At 38.7% G+C, this 17,966-nt stretch overlaps 1 protein-coding gene across 3 annotated transcripts in view; it reads left to right on the plus strand.

The window, feature by feature from the left end:
- Nucleotides 1-16,746, plus strand: part of BTBD3 (BTB domain containing 3) — a 32,210-nt gene extending 15,464 nt beyond the window's left edge. Inside the window, exons 2-5 of one of the 3 annotated variants that reach the window (XM_032859191.1) lie at nt 10,250-10,541; nt 11,050-11,140; nt 11,718-11,836; nt 15,328-16,746. In XM_032859191.1, coding sequence (XP_032715082.1) covers nt 10,399-10,541; nt 11,050-11,140; nt 11,718-11,836; nt 15,328-16,360 — 1,386 coding nt within the window. In that variant the 5' untranslated portion in view covers nt 10,250-10,398 and the 3' untranslated portion in view covers nt 16,361-16,746. Of the gene's footprint in view, nt 1-9,632; nt 10,542-11,049; nt 11,141-11,717; nt 11,837-15,327 lie in introns of those variants that run through there. The other 2 variants (XM_032859189.1, XM_032859190.1) reach the window with 2 other exon arrangements.
- Nucleotides 16,747-17,966: the final 1,220 nt, after the last annotated feature.

Genomic DNA, 17,966 nt, shown 5'->3' on the forward strand with positions numbered 1-17,966 from the left:
TGTATATTTATTAATCTTTAATCTGCTCTTTATAGTTAAGGTACACACATAAATACTGTCTGCCTGTTGTTTTATGATGCAGAAATTAGGGAAACCCGAATTTAAAAACATTTTTATGAATACTTTTGACTTTCTGAGACTCATTTGAGTATTATTTTATGAGCAATTAAATTATCTTATTCTATACCTCTGGGCAGTTCAAGTACTGACCTACTTACGTAGTAGCTCTTAATTAAAAAAAGAAATGCTTGCTGAATATATATTAGAATTTGAATTTTTGTTTGAAATACCTTATTTTCTTAGTTCTGGCATATGCCGTGAAACTAAGTATAGAACCGTCTCAACTTTTATTCTGACGACAGCAGCATGAGGGATGGAAACAACAAGGGAGTACTTTATCAATGCCAAATAATTATTTTCTGCAGCAAATGGAAGCCATCTCTGAATGTTGCTTGGTGTTGATATAGTTAAGGTTTTGCCAACCTTTATAGGACAGCGTGCCTTTATATTGTGTCCTTCACAACAGTCATGGGGCATTGTATACTTTAAAGCTAATTAAAAGTAGCATAAAACCTATTTTTTAAATTTGGATTTAGAACAGATTTTACTTTGAGTTTTTGCCAGAAGTTGGTTGCTATAATAATCTTTTGTCACAGGTTTCTAATTCTACTTGAATTTTTTGTTAGGAAACATTTTTGTGACTTAGTTTAGAACTGTATTTGCCTTTTTCATTTTCATTTGATAGTCTCTACTCCAGAAAAGTTAGGTTAGAGATTGGGTGTGAAAATGCCTTGTATAACTTCACATGTATTTGTATTTTCTCATAGCACGATTTCTCTCAGTGGAGCGGATTTCTTATTTTTAGATCTTGCACTGTTTGCTTAATATAACTATATTTCATGCTAGTCACGTACATTGTAAAAGGGAAAGAAGGCATTTCATTATTAGAGATCCTTGTGGATGTGTTTATTATGATGACCAAATTGTAAAATTGTTAACTATTTTTTTTCCTACATGATTTTGTTAAAATCAGAAATAAAAGCCCCCACCCCCACCTCCCCTGGCCTTGCCTTTACCAAACCTATCCTGTTCACTTTACAGTGATAAACAATTTTAACCTAAGATAATGCATATCATTACTTAAGATGTATTAGGACGTAGTTGGTGCATTGATAGGAGAGCACTATTCATTTCTAAGCATTCTGTAGTGATAAAGGGCACAACATATATATTTAGATGACTTGTGTTTGGTAAACTTTTTTTCTTTAATCTAATAGAGCTTTTTAAATAAGAATTGTGGATGTTGGGAGAAATTGATCTGTGACATTTATGCCATTTGTACACTGTCTGGTGGTTTGAGCACATTTCCCATTGACCCATTCCTTGTGCTTATTGGAAAAGGATTACTTGCCCAAATAGAGCAAGGGATTCTTTAGTTAAGTTTAATTAACCCTTAATGAAGAAGGGCTTTGGCTTTTATCTTAATGATCTGATTGTGGAAATGTTTTTGGGTATTCCTAATATTGGGGAAAAAAACAGCACCTGCTAAAGTAAGGAAAAAAAAAATCAGTGAAAAAAATGTTTCTCTTGGACTAGCACACAGTTTTCTTCTGTCAACTGAAGCCACCAACCAGCCTGGAGAAGGCAACAGCAAAATTACTCCATTCTAGCATTTCCAGTGGAATTTCCCTTGTTGGATCAGTATAGTCTCCCTTCTAGCCTTCTTAGAAGTGACTTTCTGAAGCCTGATTTTAGTTTTCTTTGGAAAAATTATTTTTTAGGTACCTAGGTGAAAGTCATACATGTAATGGGATCATTGTATTATGGTAATAATATTTTTGCCTCTTAAACTGACATTTTAATATAGATTCTATTTGTTTGAAAATAATTAAGGAGTCATTTAGCTCCAGGTTTAATCTATATATAGTGTTGTTATAAGTTAATCTTTGATTGACTGATAAAATATCCTTAGTGAATATTACCCAGAGAATTAATAGGCTTCTGTTAGTCAAGTTTATGTACATGTATAGTTGTGTGCCATGAGAAAATGTTAGAAATGCATTGTATTAATACTGGAAATCTTACTAATGGAAATTCTCATTTTGGAATTTCCATCTAGACTTTCTACCGTATCATAGGTTGTTGTTGTTGTAGCAGTCTCAATTGAGAACTATGATTATATGCTTTATCAAATGACTATTTGATAAAAGCTCAATTATTCTAATGTAGCTGAGTCAGAATTCTGAGCTGCCATCTTGCCTGATTAAGGGAGTAATTAACCAATCTAAAGAAGAGAGCCCTTTCTTTCTGTTGAATTATATATCTTCGACCTTATGTCACTGACCGTAAGGAGCCATCAGTTGTAAGACATGCTATTATTTATGTACCAAGAAGAAAGGGAAGAAAAGGTCCTAGTACTTATACTCATGAGATGCCATCAATTATAAGGTAAACCCAATTTCAGAGATGTTAAAATGGGGGAGAGGGTAATAATCAATAAAATATGGCACATTTGTATGTACATAGTTTTTGTTGGGTATTGGTTATAATCATAATACGAAAATGTAAAGAAAACTATGTTAAATAAATCAGTATTCCTGCCACACACACAGATTCTTTAATCCTAGAAAACTAGAATTGGAAAAAAAGAAGAGATTGTGTAGTCAACACTTATACACAAGAGGAAATTTCCTAGGAGATCATCTAGAGTATATAAAAATTAGCAATTTTTGTTTAGTATCCCATACAGGTGCATATGACAAGTGCATACGACAAAGCTTATAAGCATCAAATATCATGTTAAATACCATACAAAATTTTTTAAAGAATCATTTTTCCTGCTTTCAGAGAACAGTCAAATTCAACCTTTGGGCATATTTCCCAAGTTTAAAGTACAGTTTAACGTTAATGGGAACTCTGTGTGATGAAGAGGAAATGACTTAGTCAAACTGTCCATGAGCCTCATCCTTCCAGCCAGCACTGGGGTATGCCAGGCCCAGTTACTTGTGTTGCTTATCACTCTTGGTGCCACAATTAAAACTAGGTCATTGTTGAGAGAGGCCAAGTTGACTTGATAGTGTAGACATTACTCTGTGCTCTGTAGATGGACAGCTTGCAGCTTTGGGCTGTCAGAAAGTGGGTACAGCAGAGCATCTGCTCTCAGTTTCAGTCAAGCAGACAACGCCTAGAGTAGGGGTTTCAGGTGCAGGGTTGCGCATCAGGTGGGGACCTGATCACAGTATGCGACACACATCATAATGATTGGATCTCACCTGCAAAATTCCAGCAAGATCCTCAGCAACCTCTTGGCCTGTGAGTAAGGCCAGAGCAAGCCTGCAGATGGGATGAAATGTCAGTAGTTTCAAAGCCTGAAAGATTATAAAGGGAGGGAGCCAGTTTAATCTTTGGGTTTTGTTGTTTTGGAAGATTGTTTCACAAATATTTCCCACTTTGGGTACAATTGTTACTAATAGTGAAAGCTTACCTTTGCAAAGTGTTTTCAACTTTTATCAAAATGTTTTCACAAACATGTAATCTTGCCTTCACAGTAAACCTGAGAGGGTTGAATGGGTATAATTATCCCATTTGGCAGATGAATAAAACAAGGCTCATGGATATTAAGTAACCTCTTAAGGTCACTTTTTGTTGGCTGTTGGTCTTTTTCACTATACCATGCTGCCAATGCTTGACTCCATATTTATTTCTAAATTTAGAAAGCACCTGGCCTATAGCAGCTCTTGCCATCTTAAGAACTGCCAGCATTTTGTTGCTTACATTTTTTACTTTCTTAATCACAAACATAACTTCTGCTGAGTATTGAAAAGTAAACAAAAACAAAACACTATTCCATTGTGATTACCAGGTTAAATTAAAATTACTCTCCTCTCTGATGGTCTGTTAGTAATTTTTGGAAGTGATACTCATTTCCACAGTCTACCCTGACTTGTTTAAGCCTCAGTTAACCTCGCTCTGTAGCTGTTTAGGTAACTTGGTGGTAAACCATACACAAGTCCAGACAAGAACTTCAAAATCAGAGCAAGTTAAACAAGACTTGCCAGCGTTGTTAGTTGTTGACATAGGATTTGTTAGTATAAATCACAAGTGCCCGGTTTTTCCAACTTTGGTTTTACCTGGCAAGCCCCTTCTGTTCTTGAGCAGCTTCCTCATTGCTGTTAGGCATTTACGTTCCTTCCGTTACAGTTCCTCTCCATGTCTTTCCAGAAAGTGTCCTAGAATTCTTCCTGCAGGGTGCAGAGTATATATGTTCACGGTTTTCTTATCTGTACATTTTGCATATATTTTTTTTCTTCTAACGTAGATCAGAAGTATGAAGATAAAGCATTATGTAAAAATGTGGGGTAATTAACTGTGGATGGAAATTAGAGTCAGTGGAACAGACAAAATTAGGCAGCCAATCTGGAAATCTGCGTTCTAGTCCAGCCATCGCCGCACTGCTTAACCATTCACAAACCCCTTCTGGACACCTACTTGCTTTATCTGTTGGCAGAGTTGTATTAAGTAATTTCTAGATTCCCTTTCTTTTCTGAACCTCATTCAAGTCTCCGTGCTGAATATACAGGATTCTACTAAATAAAGAGGGATTCCTGGCCGACCTTCCAGTGGGGAAAAAGATGATCTAAGTGAGCTCAAATTCAGCTGATAATCTTGTTGTTATTGGAAATTGAATGAAAAGAGATAAAGGTGGTTGAACTTTCTGACAATTGTAGAAATCATCAGAAACCCACAGTGACTAGCTAACCTCTTAAGTTTGGTTCTTGGTCTTCTTCACTATTGTATGCCAGTCACCAGCACGCTATAAGATCATGACGTTGAATTTTAAGTACAGGTTTCCCCTACTATCCAAAGTACAGTGTACCTGTGAAACTTTTTGTAAGCCAAAATGGCATAAAGAAGCAATTACCATTAGTTTATTAGGGAAAAATATTGAGTTTTCCCAGACCCGAAAAACAGCCTCTCTTTGGCTTTTCTGATACTTTAGGACCTATCTTCCTAATGGGTGCACAAAGTAAACCAAGGTAAAGCATAGATGCTATGGTAATGGTATGGCAGCTTGAGCTGAGTGTAGTTCCTGGGAAAGGAGCTTGGTGGTGCCACTTTTCTCGGGATGTGTGCTGCCTCTAATGGCTCACTGCAAAACATGCTGAATGCTATTTTTGCTTTTTCCTTTTTTTCATGAAAGCAAAAATTCTTTGGGTTTCCTTTAGCTAGTGAAAACAGATATTAATGTAGGTCTTTCATAAAAGCAAAGTGCATAACATGAACTTTCAGAAAGTGAGGGATACATATGTACTTTCATAAAAGATCAATGGGCTTCTTGACCAATTTAATTCATTAGGGCAGATTAACCATGTCTCATAACAGCTTTAAAATTCAGGAAGTCTGGGACGGGACGCCTGGGAGGCCCAGTCAGTCAGGCGTCTCCTTCAGCTCAGGTCATGATCCCAGGGTCCTGAGATAGATTTCCTCATCCATCGTCCTTGCTCAGAGAGGAGTCTGCTTCTACCTGTCCCTCTGTCTTCTTCCCCTGCTTGTGCTGTTTCGCTTGCTCGCTCTCAGACAATAAATAAAATTTAAAAAAAAAAATTCAGGAGGCATAAGAAAAAATGATATAATGCTAGTTGAAAAGAATTATTAGAATGAAATACAAAAATACATTTTGGGTTGGTATCCTTTATCCACCCTTCAACCTAATGGGGGATGTTTTTGCGTTGCAGATTGAATAGATGGAATTTTAACTCTATGTTTAATTTCAGGGAGGGAAAGAAACCATAATTTGTATTTAATGAAATAGCCTATAGATACGTAAGCAGAGAGGAAAGTGATAGAAATATTTTGTGTATTCAAATCAATCATAAATCTTCGTAGTATTTCATTGTGTTCTGGGTCATGGATTACCCTGAAAGACCGATGGTAACTGTGGCTCTACTTCCCAGAAAAATAAATGCACACTCCCAGTTGTGTATGCCATTTGTTGATGCAACCATTGCCTTCTTCCCCTTAGTCCCAAGTTCTTGATAAAAAAGTTACCCTGGCATGTTAAACCTTGAAAGCTATTAGAAATCATCTAAACTAGTACTACTTAAACTGTGCTTGTGAAATCAGTGGAATGAATCAAGACCAACATTAAAAAGAAAAGAGAAAAATAGGATAGAAAATATCTGTGCTATCATAACGGGCTAAGAGTTCTGTTTTGTGAACCATCTTTCCATTTATGGGCACGTCTGGTGGCGTGCACGTGCGCTAGTACTGAGTCCAGATATAAAATGCATTTTTTTTTTAATTTGGCAGACAGAGATCACAAGTAGACAGAGAGGCAGGCAGAGAGAGAGAGAGGAGGAAGCTGGCTCCCTGCTAAGCAGAGAGCCTGATGCGGGGCTCTATCCCAGGACCCTGGGATCATGACCTGAGCCGAAGACAGAGGCTTTAACCCACTGAGCCACCCAGGCGCCCCAAAATGCATTTCTTAACTGAGGATTGAAGGTAAAGATTGAGAAACACTCAGTTGTTCTAGAGAACCTGTTCATATTGTAGCTGAGGAACTTGATGCCCTTAAAGGCTAAATGATTTGTCAGACTCCCCTCCCCTTCAACACACACAATCAATTTTTGGTGGTTGAGCCAGTACTAAACCACATTCCTCGATTGCTAGTTTTGCTGTTCCACAATACTAAGTTTTCGAAATAGAATTTTGAAGTAGATTATTTCAAAATATTAAGTGGTCATCTGTTTCACACTTGGTATTCTTTAATCCTTTATTTTTCCCACTAAAATGACCTCTGTCATTGTCCTATAAAATAATCATGAGCATGAGCTGCTTTTCCAGAGTTTGAAAAATATTTCAAGGCCTTTCTGTTGGCTTTCCACATACCTGAATCCTGGAATTTTGACACTTAGGGCCTAATCAGAAGAATTTTAAAAAGAATAAGACACCAAGGTTAAGTTTTATGACCAAACCAAATTAATCATTTTTAATTATTTCTACATTCAGTTGATAACTAAATGCAAAATGCGGCTCTAGCTTTTGATACTGGATCACTGGGAGACCTTGTAGCCTTCTTTATTTTAATCTGACAGGAGGCTTTCTCAAACTTGAATGTCATACAAATTGCCTAGAGGGTCTTGTTAAAATGCACTTCTGGGGGTACCGGGGTGGCTCAGTGGGTTAAAACCTCTGCCTTCAGCTCACATGATCCCAGGGTCCTGGGATCGAGCCCCTCATTGGGCTCTCCGCTTGGCAAGAAGCCTGCTTCTTCCTCTCTCTCTCTCTCTGCCTGCCTCTCTGCCTACTTATGATCTTTGTCAAATAAGTAAATAAAATCTTTTTTAAAAAATGCACTTCTCATCCAGAATCTGGAGGAGTTTCTGGATTTCTAACGACTGTCTGGAGGTGCCGCTGCTTCTAGTAGCAAGGACTTGATGTTACCTTTTAAACCATGGTAGGAAAATAAAGCTTTCAAGAAGCTTTCCATGTCTTGATTTTTATTAACATTTTCATGCTTTTCAAATGGGCTACAAAAATTAAAATGTCATTTAAATTTTAATTGTATTACTTCTTGTATTTAAGAACATACCTTTAAAAGAGCCATACTCCTCAACCCCCACATTTCATGAGTGACAGTGGCCCTCTTTGCAGCGTTGTTCTAGGGGATTCAGAATGAGCAGTGCTTCATGTAAATAGAATGTTCAAGCTTTTCCACAGAACTTAATTTCCCAAATACCCAACGCCTTGAATTTCAGGAAGAACATTTTCTAAAATATTATATAATTTTCTTAAGCTATTGTGTGCACTTGTTGTTCTAATGATGTAAGAGCAGTGGTTCAAGGTTTTCTTGGAAAAAGGTGTTGAACTGCATGTGAAATGAATAAAAGCCACAACGCCTTCTTAAGTTCTTGCATCTGCTTTTTGTGCTTTGACTATTTTGTCTGTCCAGATGACAATTATTAGTAGTAAAGCAGCTCATTTCCCTTTGCAATCTAATTGGTCGCTCTCTGACCTGAAAGTCAGGTATGTTTGGACTAATCCTGATCAGAAGGACCTCCCTGCTGTGGGGGCTTTCTAAGGAGGTTGGTGTCTGGAAGTTCAGTAGCAGTTGAGCAGGAGAGAAATCTTTTGGTTTTATCCATATCCTGGGTAATTAGCTCAAATAGAACACATGTGCTCCTTCTTTATACCTTTCACTGCATGCTTTTTAAAAACTGGTCTCTAGATCTCTCTCTGTAACATTGTGTGATTTGAAAGGATGTGTAGCCCTGTGATTGGGAACACACAATAATTGTAATAAATGAGCAGCACTTCAGGGTCCTTCTAAAATGGGGATGAATAACCTTGTGGAAAAGACCGTTGGTTCTCTCACACAGTCAGTTCTGTCCTGGCTTTGCAGTTTTAAGAGTGATAATGAAGACAATAAAGAGGATATTCCTTGGCTCAGTGTCACGATTTAGGGTCCAGGGATTAAAAGTTTGATTTCAGTGTGTTCTCTTCAGCAGATTATTAGTTATAATAACCATCACAGTGCATTCGTAGAGCCCTCGCTTGGTCAGGCAGTCATTATTCTGACGACTCCTGGGCTATAAGCAGGACTGTGGACATGAAGACTGCCTTAGGTGAAGGGTTGGGGGGACGGGGAGCAAATGGCTGCTGTACTCGAAACAAATGAGAGTAATCCAGGTAGATAAGGGTGAGATTCAGTCTCCTCATTAGTCCGTCTTTAGAAATAAATACGCATGTGTGGCACCCGTAGCAGGTGTTTTGTTTTTTCTTGCTCATCAAAGGCTAGAAATTGTTGGGGGATTCACATGCATGAAAACCATATACGTAGTAGTATATGTTCTTCTGATTCAAAGGAGGGAGAACCTGTTTGCATTTTTAACTAAGCAGCATCAGAACATTTATCATTTTGAATAGCCTTATTACTGGTTTTGTGTTAGAAGTTGTGGATTATATTCTTTAAAATCATGACAAGTTAAATGTAGCCATAACATTTAGGCTGGATTTTGAGATCCTGAGCAGGGCCCATCTGACCTATTTTTAGTGAATTATAATTTTAAATGCCGATTAGCAGATTTGTGTAATTTGAATCTTACTTTTTATGTCTAAAATCTGTCTGTTTCAGTGCGGCTAAACCTACTGGTATAATCTTAGTCTAATTTAAAAGTATTTTCCGGTCTGGGACTCCTGTCAAAGATCATCATAGAAACTAGAAAATGTTGGGAGGTAAAACGAACACATGACCTCATCTCTCTCATTTTGCACTGGACTGTAACTTGCATTCAAAGAGACTGCAAAAAGAAAAACAATATTCCTTTCCATTAAGCTGTAGTAAGTGTGTTATTTAGTATGGTTTTGCTATAATAATCCCTTTTAGAGGGAAGAAAGGAGGATTTTGTTTGAAGTATTTGAAACTAAATGCTGCCAGGATAAAGATTTTACTAGAAATACAGAGTAGATATCAGTCCCTACCCTCTGTTAATCGATCCTGCTTGTTTAACTGGGGAAATAAAAAATGTACATCTACTGAAGAGAAGTCTGTGAGCACAAACTGTTCCTTTCCTGTTTGCAGATCTATTTCATAGGTTGTTTATTTTATTTAAATATACAGTAATACAGGAGACAACAGAATGCAACTGCTGTTCCTTTAACATTAGAGCTATGCACGTTACAATAGGTGTCACTGTTTTGCTTGGTCCAATCATGATTGGTGACTTCAGCTATTGGCTCCGAGCACTGGCTGTCTGACTCCATCTGCAGGGCTGTAATACCTACTCTCCTCCGATCCATTCACCACACAACTTCAGCCGGCTGAACAGACTCGCAGGGCTCCAGCACATCTTGCTAACCTAATTCAGAAAACAAGCGCTACGGCTCTCTCTCTGCCTGTCATCTTCGCTCAGTCTAGCATTTTTCAGGTGATCTAGGAAACTGGGTTATTTTTATGAGCAAATAAGAGAAATAGGAATCATGATGGAGATGTATTTTGCAGACCCAGTACTGGATAAAACTTAAAGCCAGTTTCTATTCAACATAGTGAAAAGGTCACCTTGTCCGGCTGAGAAAAGAAGCAAAATAGCAGCTTGTTGGTTTCTGTTAACATCTTGGCTCATGCCAGCCTCTTTCCCTTGATGTGTGCACCAGTTTGGGATATCTAGCTATAAAGAGAGACATACTGTACTCATGGTAGATGACAAGGAAAAGAACATGAAATGTCTCACCTTCTTCTTGATGCTTCCAGAGACGGTAAAGAATAGGTCCAAGAAAAGCTCAAAGAAGACAAATAGTGGCGGTGGCGGCGGCGGCGGCAGCGGCAGCAGCAGCAGCAACAGCAAGTTGCCCCCAGTTTGTTATGAAATAATTACCTTGAAGACTAAAAAGAAGAAGAAGATGGCTGCTGATATATTCCCTCGTAAAAAACCAGCCAACTCCAGCAGCACCACTGTCCAGCAGTACCACCAGCAGAATCTCAGTAACAACAACCTCATTCCAGCCCCAAACTGGCAGGGTCTCTATCCCACCATTAGAGAAAGGTAAGTTCCTAGCCAGCATATTTACTTTAAAAGTTTTCCTGTGTTGAAGTTTCTGCTTTTGCACAACCTGTAATGTATTTTAACATAAATCTGTGTTTCCTCTTTTCCCAGAAGCTTTATTGGTAATGGAAAACTGCCTTGTATCTTTTCCAAAACAGTACAGCTGTTTTCCTCTTAGATAAAAATGTTTTTGCAAGCTGTAACATTTAAGTGACAGGCTTGTGTCCACGGACCATGGAAGGTTTGAAGATAGAAGCCTCTTATTTGTCTTTAGTCTAATGAAAAGTTTGGATTACTTTTTGGGTTTTTGTTTTGTTTTAACTCTAGTTACTTCTCATGTGTTTGCAATGATCACAAACAGTTGTTTAGTTGAAATCTTTATTTGTAGTTTAACCCTGAAGTTACTAAACTGTTGCTTAGCTTGTGATTCTTTCATGGGTTTTGTATGTTGGGGAGGGGTATTAAAAATGCTGGCTGCTGTACATTAATGAATTGCCTCTGTTTGTAGAAATGCGGTGATGTTCAATAATGATTTGATGGCAGATGTACATTTTGTGGTTGGGCCACCAGGTGGGACTCAGCGGTTGCCAGGACACAAAGTAAGCAACAGCTGCATTACTGGTTTAGTCCTGAGATTTACAAAGAGGGACCCTCTCCATAAGCCTGAAACTTGGTTGGGGTGGGCAGCTTGCCGATGGCAGGCAGTGCGTGTTTCAGCCATCACAGAGAAGGCACAGCCTCTCCAAAGGGTCTTGGCCACGCTTAATTTTTTTTTCTTTGTTTCTTTCTACCCTGCTTTACATCCCACACAAAAACATGCCCTCTCAACTTTCCAGTCCTGGGAAGTTGTTGCGACAGGTTAGGAAAGTCATGTTTACTCTTCCCCTAGAAATTGGTTCGGTAAGCTTTTATTTGATTTATTTATTCTGTAATGAGGGAACTTAGACATTAATCTCTTAAAGCCTTGAGGTAATTAGCAGCATAAAGACTGGCTTGCATGAGCATCTATCTTCTGCTTTCAGAGCAAGATACACACTGTACCTTGGCTTTGAAGAAAGAGCAGGTGTAGGTGCTCCATGTCCACCAAACCTGATTGTTCAGAGTTGTTTTTCTGGGCTGATTTGCTGAAAATGCTTTCAGTTTAGTGCATGAAATAAGATTTCCCTTTCTCCACAGTATGTTTTAGCTGTTGGGAGCTCTGTGTTCCATGCAATGTTTTACGGAGAACTTGCTGAGGACAAAGATGAAATCCGTATACCAGATGTCGAACCTGCTGCTTTTCTCGCTATGCTGAAGTAAGCATCGTTCATTTGTTTAGAAAGAGTTTGTTTATGCTGTGTTTGTACTCTGCTGGTTTCTCAGTTAAATATAAGAAAGGGAGACCGATGAAGAAAGAGGGTGCTGCTTACCTTGTAAATGTTTTTGGAGAAAACTCCTGTGCATCTTTCAGGGGAAAGCATGTGGAACTGTGCAGGCATCTATAATACACCTTGGCATGGGATTTGGGAGCAAGTGACATGGATAGTGATTTGATTTTTAACGACTCATAGTCAAAGAAAAATCACTTTCTCGTGTAGGATTATCTGATTGCGCATGTTCTCTCTGACAGCATTGTGTCTGAAGTCTCCAAAGACATAAATTATATTTTTGTTTCACAATTTGAGCAATTATATACCTCGTTGAAGTACCACTAGTTAAGAGATTTCTCAGTTTTTTAGGAGTTCCTGTTTCCTCTCAGTAAATGTAAAACTAACTGTGTTAAAATAATCTGATCTTTGCCTATATGTATATGTGCATACCCTTATATAAAATCAGATACCATTTCTCAAGGATAAAGCATTTGCATTTGATGGTAGAGGAGACATTTTTGAGAGAGATGAATAGTTTTCTATAGTTTTATATGTATTTTTACAGGAAAACTTTAATTAATAATACACAGATGTGATGCTGTAAGATATATGCTTATTTAAAAAATAGTTTTTTGTCTCATGGGTCTTTTTTAAACTCCATTACGTGTTGACTAGCTAAATAGAGTCTACGCCTCTGATGTGCACTGCTGCTGGACAGTGATATTCTACTCTGTGATTAACCTGCAGTGATTAGTTTAAATAACGTTTTATGATTTTTGTTAAATCCTTCTTCTAGCACACCAAGTATACACAGAGTTCACGGTTGTCTACTGCTGTGGGGATTTAGGTTCCCTGGAAAAAACATCTTTGTTTAAAAAAAATCATTCTGTGTGTCAACAAGTTGGACGATAATTGGACAATAACCCCACAAATGGTTAAAAGGTTGCAAGATATTTATTGTCTGCTCCTACTGAAAAATACGTACTGCAGTTAGCTGTAGAACTTAAAAAGTATTCAATTCTTTATTTATGTTGTAGTTTTGAAATCTAATTGCTTCTGACTGAAACTTTCACAGTGGGAAATAGGGAAATTAAAGATAAGTGAGCATGTGAAGTATCAAAAGGTAAACTAACCACTTCCAAGCAACCAACGTTCAGTGACCTTTCTAATCTTTTAGAGATAAATGTACAGAAACCAGTTTTAGCTTTGTTTTTTGTTTTTTGTTTTCTTTTCTTTTCTTTTCCGATCACGTCAGCTTTGCGTACTTGACATTTCAGTCTCAGAGGAGAACGCTAACACTAGTTCAGCATTGGGACTGCACTGCAGTCCAGTGGAGTGTTGTGTTGTTTTAGCCAGAGAGATTCATGGTGAGGAAACACGAGTAAGAATTACAGCACTACATTTCACCTGAGTCATTTGATTCACATCTTTTCTTACAAATATATCACCTAGAATATATCTCAATACAGCTTTTTAAAATTCTACATGTAGCCCACCAGCAGTGGTAAGAATCAGAAATGTAGTAAGGTGCCGTTTGCTGTCGGGCCACAGTTGATCAAGACTGCACTGTTGCCAGGGCTGGTGGAGGCCAGGTTTTCCAGACAGCTGTGTTGTATGGCTGAGGAGCCGGTATTCCTAGAAAGGGAGTCATCAAGAGAAAGGGAAGACCGCTCACTTGACAGTTCCAGGGTCAGAGCAGCACTGAGCTTCCAGTATTTTGTGAGTGTGTCTTGGCCAGTGGTATATGGCTCAGCCTATCAGAAGAGAAAGAGCTTCCTGGGAGCAAAAATGAAGGTTTCATTTGTGAGTGTGGACATTTTTCTTTTTGTCATCACTGTGGGCTTTTTTTTAACTTTCTTTGCAAAAGCCATTGCTAATCTTTTGTTACATGTGTTTCACGGAGTTAAAATATAGTAACTAAAGTAAAACTTCACAGCAAGTAGCTAAACACCTTAGCTTTGACTGGAAAAAATTAAAAGTTAAATTTTATCACTATGTATTTTTCACCCGTATGTAGTTCTCACTGAACTCTTGTACTCATCCGTGGCTATCTAAAAGAAGCAGATGATTTTTGCTTTTATATACCATCTTGGGAGACTGCCACCATCTCCCCAAATCACCAAGGAGTGTTTTATTTCCTGACATAGAGATACTTCACAGAATCATAAAAATAGTACATATTTGGGCTTTCTTGCTTTTGTCTTTTAATTAAATCTATTCAGAAATAATACATTCTTTAATTCTGAAGGTAGAAGAAATGTATGGGGGAGAGAAGAAAGAATTTAGAGTTCAAAAAAAAAAATCCAGATACAAAGCCTATGTTGGATTCTATGTAAAGGCAACTGGAAGATATTGTTGAAATCCATATATGATAGTCTATTTAGAAATACTTGAAAAATATCTTTCTTAATCTCAGGTTTTATTTTGTGTTTAGGAAAAATTCAGGTTAAAAATTCTTGGTTAAAAGAATTAAGATGTAAATCATTGCTAACGTATTAAAGGCATTTGTTCCTTTTTTTTTTTTTTTAAGATTCTATTTATTTATTTGACAGAGATCACAAGGAGGCAGACAGGTAGGCGGTGGGGGGGGGGGGAGCAGGCTCCCTGCTGAGCACAGAGCCCCATGCAGGCCTCAATCCCAGGACCCTGGGATCATGACCTGAGCTGAAGGCAGAGGTTTTAACCCACTGAACCACCTGGGTACCCCTAAAGGCATTTGTTTCTTTCTGAATATATGAAAATTTTTAAAATAAAACTATGTATATAGAAAGAGAGCTTTTGAAACATAAGATTATTCTTTTTTAAAAGATTTTATTTATTTATTTGAATGAGAGAGAGAGAGCATGAGGGGGGTAGGGAGTGACAGACTTCCTTCTCAGCAGGGAGCCAGGACATGGGGCTCTCCAGGCTCAATCTCCGGACCCCTGGATCACGACCCGAGCCAAAGACAGATGTTTAACTGACTGAGCCACCCAGGCACTCCAGAGATTATTATTTGATTAAATATAATATGGTGTATTTAATAGAAATTTTGCCTTTTTGTTTTTGTTTTTGTTTTTGTTTTGTTTTGTTTTTTGCTAATACTAACTCTGATACACAGTTTTTTGTTTTTTTGGTTTTGGGTTTTTTTTTTTTCCTTTTTCCAAACAGTTCTAGTATCTTCTCTTTTTTGAGAAGACATTGAGTGCAGGTTATAAAATAAAAGCTAGAATGGTAACACAAAGTAAATGTCTTTAATTATACAAACTTACTGCTGAGTTGAAATATTAATAATTTATGAACATACTTCAGATGTTTCTTTAATCCCTAATCATTTTGGTAATAACTGTCACATAAGATGATTTTCTTGGAACTAACTTGAAAGTAGTTGCATCTTTTCTTACTAGACACGCTCATTTTGTGAAAGTTCCATTTATATGCTGGGTACTCTCTTTCAGATATATCTATTGTGATGAAATTGACTTGGCTGCTGACACAGTGCTGGCCACTCTTTACGCTGCCAAAAAGTACATTGTCCCTCACCTCGCCAGAGCCTGCGTTAATTTCCTGGAGACCAGCCTGAGCGCCAAGAACGCCTGTGTGCTCCTCTCCCAGAGCTGTCTGTTTGAGGAGCCAGACCTGACCCAGCGTTGCTGGGAGGTGATCGATGCCCAGGCCGAGTTAGCTCTCAAGTCTGAGGGATTCTGCGATATCGACTTCCAAACTCTAGAAAGTATCCTCCGCAGGGAAACTCTGAATGCCAAAGAAATTGTGGTTTTTGAGGCAGCACTCAACTGGGCCGAAGTGGAATGCCAGCGACAAGATCTGGCTCTGAGCATTGAGAATAAGCGCAAGGTCCTGGGAAAGGCACTCTACTTGATCCGCATCCCCACCATGGCCCTGGATGATTTTGCAAATGGTGCTGCCCAGTCTGGAGTTCTGACTCTCAATGAGACCAACGACATTTTCCTCTGGTACACTGCAGCCAAAAAACCCGAGCTGCAGTTTGTGAGTAAAGCCCGCAAGGGCCTCGTCCCCCAGCGCTGTCACCGTTTCCAGTCCTGTGCCTATCGGAGCAACCAGTGGCGTTACCGGGGCCGCTGTGACAGCATCCAGTTTGCGGTTGATAAGAGAGTGTTCATTGCCGGCTTTGGGCTCTACGGCTCCAGCTGCGGCTCTGCGGAGTACAGCGCCAAGATCGAACTCAAGCGGCAGGGCGTCGTTCTGGGGCAGAACTTGAGCAAGTACTTTTCAGACGGCTCCAGCAACACCTTCCCTGTGTGGTTCGAGTACCCAGTGCAGATTGAGCCAGACACCTTCTACACAGCCAGCGTGATACTGGACGGCAATGAACTCAGCTACTTCGGACAGGAAGGCATGACGGAAGTTCAGTGTGGCAAGGTGACTGTCCAGTTCCAGTGCTCCTCGGATAGCACCAATGGCACTGGGGTGCAGGGCGGGCAGATCCCTGAACTCATATTCTATGCTTGAAAACCCCTCCCGAAGCGGTGTGAGCTCTGAGGTGCACATCTGGTTCCCACTTGCTTGATGCTTAGCTCATCTGCAGAGATGTGATCAGCGCAGGTAATTCGTAATGAATGAAGCTATAGGCAGTTTCTCATTTCTTTCAGCCTTTTAATTATGTACAGGCAAAAATGCAGCATTCAGCTTCTAACTATATGCTTAAAAGAGCCAAGTTCTTATCAAGGCTTTGTGATTTTTAGAGTTAACGTCTATACACCTGGAGAGAATTTGTGCTCTTTTCCAACTGCCCCACTGACCTCCCAGTTTTGTCCCTCTTAAAACTTTCTAGATCACCTTGAATTTCCTTTAGGGTTTTATTTTGACAAATAGAAATAAAGACTTTGAAATAATAATGAAAAGAGTTATTTTTAAAGAGAACCCCTGCCCCCCTGCAATTACAGATAAACCTCAGTGCACAATTTTGAAAGAAGTTTTCCTTCGTAATAAGTAATAATTTAGAAAGTAGGCAATAGTTAGGTTTAGCTCTTATTTTACTTCATTTTAAATATTTTACTCTGGGCATTATTTTTTCTTAAATCCTAAATTCATAAGGTTGTTAAATGTTAAACACTATAAAGTATCCATGTAAAATAGGAGAACAGGAAATTGGATATTTGCTTAGGCCATGACTTCTACTACAACCAGGTTTTTATTCTTTTAGTTTAGGAGACAAACCTGCAATACGGACACATCTTTTAGAACTAACTAAATTACACATTTTTATTGGCAATAGGGAAAAATCACAGGCCTATTAATTTAAACTAAAACAGCATATAAAGGAAACCTAAAAAAGTCCCATTCTACCAATAGTTTTTTTAATGGCATAATAGAATACACCGTTTGAAAAAGCCAGTCTTTTCCCCACTTTGCTTCTGATCCCCACTGTTTGCTTGTTTTTATGTTATACTGTATGGAATTTTTAATCCCTTTTTCCCATGAAAAGAGGACCAAACAATTCTTCAGATGTATGGAATAACCACTAGTTTTGTAGCACTACATGTTAATATAATAAGATACTTTTATTCATTGATTTTTCTTTTTTTTTTTAATTCCAAAATACACTCTACCTGATCTGCTTTGACCACATACTATCTTCTTCGTTAATTATAGTTATGTCCTGTTCCTAGACTGCTAGAATTTGGCTTTTGGTCATTGTAAAGTGCCAATATACGCCTGCAGGGTTTTAAAAAAAAAAGGTCCTGAGCAATACACTTGATGGTACCTAAATATTCACTGCATCAGCATCACATCCAGCCCTCTTATTTGTACATGGTTCATGCAAACAAAGGAGGGAAAAGCTCATCTCAACATTCTCCTTCAGTGATGGCTTGTGATGGTTTAGTGCCTGTGACCCTGGTAGTGTCCAATTTGTTCACTTCCAGTTGAAGTATCCATGTGTTTCTGGGCAGCTTTTCTGCTCAGTGTGATCCTGAGATGGCTTCCCCCACCACCCAGAGTGTGGTCCCTGGCCACCTCCTTCTCCTGCTCTGCAGGTCCCTAGCTGACTTGTCTGGAGCCAGGGGTTAGTCCTGGGGTGGGCGGGTGTGTGCGCGTTGTGGGCGTCCGTGCGCGT

Source organism: Lontra canadensis, unplaced genomic scaffold (genome assembly GCF_010015895.1).
Source record: "Lontra canadensis isolate GAN:19392208 unplaced genomic scaffold, GSC_riverotter_1.0 scaffold16, whole genome shotgun sequence".
NCBI lineage: Eukaryota > Metazoa > Chordata > Mammalia > Carnivora > Mustelidae > Lontra > Lontra canadensis.